The 2500-nt window shown below is 55.8% G+C and overlaps 1 protein-coding gene across 1 annotated transcript in view; it reads right to left on the bottom strand.

Moving 5' to 3' along the window:
* LOC130381049 (NACHT, LRR and PYD domains-containing protein 3-like) overlaps positions 1-2500 on the bottom strand; it is a 20003-nt gene that overhangs the window by 1510 nt on the left and 15993 nt on the right. The window contains exons 9-10 of the mRNA XM_056588470.1: positions 1750-2022; positions 54-205 (exon numbers count right to left, since the gene is read on the bottom strand). Of these exons, the coding sequence (XP_056444445.1) occupies positions 54-205; positions 1750-2022 (425 nt within the window). The remainder of the gene's footprint in view (positions 1-53; positions 206-1749; positions 2023-2500) is intronic.

The following is a 2500-nucleotide window of genomic DNA, read 5'->3' as shown; positions in this document are numbered from 1 at the left end:
ATGGGAATAAGACGGTTTGGTATCTGAGAAGGTCAGAGGAGACGAGCACTCACAGGAGACAGGAGGCGCTGGCTCCTCAATCCCCCATCTCGCTCCTCCTCCTCCTCCTCCTCCTCCTCCTCCTCTTCCTCTTCCTCCTCTTGATTGGTGGTGGAGATGGCTTCGCGAGAACCCTTTAGACTCAACCGATGTCCTCCGGAGCAATCTGGGAGGCAACAGAAGAAGAAGGAAAGGAGAAATGAATCATGGGATACCTGTCAACTGGAAACTCACACGCACGCACGCACGCACGCACACACGCACACACGCACACCCGCACACACACACACACACACACACACACACACACACACACACACACACACACACACACACACATCTTTTACATCTCTTCCTGTCTCTTTAAATGGGTTTTCCTCACAGATTCCCTGCGGACACAAATGTTCCCATATGCCACTGCTGTCATTAAACACACTGGCATTTTATACAATATATATTTTGATCACACACATGCATGTGCAAAGGTGTTTGTATGCATGCGTGCATGAGTGTGTGTTTGTGTGTGCATGTCCATCTGTGTGTTGGTATAGCAGGCGTGACAACATCAGCGAGTTTGAGCTCCCTTTGAGCGTGGTAGCTTCTCACACACACACAAACACACTATACTGTCTAACCCTACCTGCTCCTTGCTGACCTGTACTGTCTAACCCCTACCTGCTCCTTAATGACCTGTCTCTGCACTGTCTAACCCCTACCTGCTCCTTGATGACCTGTCTTACTGTCTAACCCTACCTGCTCCTTGATGACCTGTCATACTGTCTAACACCTACCTGCTCCTTAATGACCTCTCTAACCCCTACCTGCTCCTTAATGACCTGTCTCTGTACTGTCTAACCCCTACCTGCTCCTTGATGACCTGTCTTACTGTCTAACCCCTACCTGCTCCTTAACGACCTGTCTCTGTACTGTCTAACCCCTACCTGCTCCTTAATGACCTGTTTTACTGTCTAACCCCTACCTGCTCCTTAATGACCTGTCTCTGTACTGTCTAACCCCTACCTGCTCCTTAATGACCTGTCTCTGTACTGTCTAACCCCTACCTGCTCCTTAATGACCTGTCTCTGTACTGTCTAACCCCTACCTGCTCCTTAATGACCTGTCTCTGTACTGTCTAACCCCTACCTGCTCCTTAATGACCTGTCTCTGTACTGTCTAACCCCTACCTGCTCCTTAATGACCTGTCTCTGTACTGTCTAACCCCTACCTGCTCCTTGATGACCTGTCTCTGTACTGTCTAACCCCTACCTGCTCCTTAATGACCTGTCTCTGTACTGTCTAACCCCTACCTGCTCCTTAATGACCTGTCTCTGTACTGTCTAACCCCTACCTGCTCCTTAACGACCTGTCTCTGTACTGTCTAACCCCTACCTGCTCCTTAATGACCTGTCTCTGTACTGTCTAACCCCTACCTGCTCCTTAACGACCTGTCTCTGTACTGTCTAACCCCTACCTGCTCCTTAATGACCTGGCTCTGTACTGTCTAACCCCTACCTGCTCCTTAACGACCTGTCTCTGTACTGTCTAACCCCTACCTGCTCCTTAATGACCTGTCTTACTGTCTAACCCCTACCTGCTCCTTAATGACCTGTCTCTGTACTGTCTAACCCCTACCTGCTCCTTAATGACCTGTCTCTGTACTGTCTAACCCCTACCTGCTACTTAATGACCTGTCTACTGTCTAACCCCTACCTGAGGAGGGCGCTGTGTTGTGAGGCTCCGTTGGGGGCGGGGCCACACTGTCCGAGGTCCTCACCGACGCGGCGCTCCCAGGGAGCTGTCGTGGGGGTGGAGGAGGTGGAGGAGGCGGAGGAGGCGGTCCCAGGGGGCTGCAGGGGCCTCCTGCCCGCACCGCCCCCCCCCCGGGGCTGGACTGGGACTGGGGGAGGGGGCGGCGGCCCAGGGGGCGCGGGGGGGGGAAGGTCCCGATGCCGCTGTCCAGAGTCCTCATCTGGCAGGAGGAGCCTGGAGGCAGGGGGGCGGGGGGGGACGGGGGGACGGGGAGAAGAAGGTTGTCACGACGACGGGTCGAGAGGCACGATGGGGGAGCAGGAGGGGGAGGAGGAGGAGTGGGGAGGAGGGGGAGGAGGAGGAGTGGGGAGGAGGGGGAGGAGGAGGAGGAGGAGGAGGAGGGGGAAGAGGAGGAGCTGGAGGAGGAGGAGGAGGAGGAGGAGGAAGAGGAGGAGGGGGAGGGGGAGGAGGGGGAGGGGGAGGAGGAGAAGGAGGAAGAGGAGGAGAGAGGAGGGGAAGGGTGAGGAGGAGGAGGAGGAAGAGGAGGGAGGAGGAGGAGGGGGGGAAGAGGAGGAGCTGGAGGAGGTGGAGGAGCAGGTGGTTTGAGGCTCACACACAGGGGGAGTGGAGGGGGAGGAACCCAGAGCCTTTAGTCCGGACAGGAGGAGGAGGAGGAGGAGGAGGAGGAGGAGGAGGAGGAGGAGGAGGAGGA

Source organism: Gadus chalcogrammus, chromosome 4 (assembly GCF_026213295.1).
Source record: "Gadus chalcogrammus isolate NIFS_2021 chromosome 4, NIFS_Gcha_1.0, whole genome shotgun sequence".
NCBI lineage: Eukaryota > Metazoa > Chordata > Actinopteri > Gadiformes > Gadidae > Gadus > Gadus chalcogrammus.
This window is presented reverse-complemented; position numbering and strand designations above follow the sequence as displayed.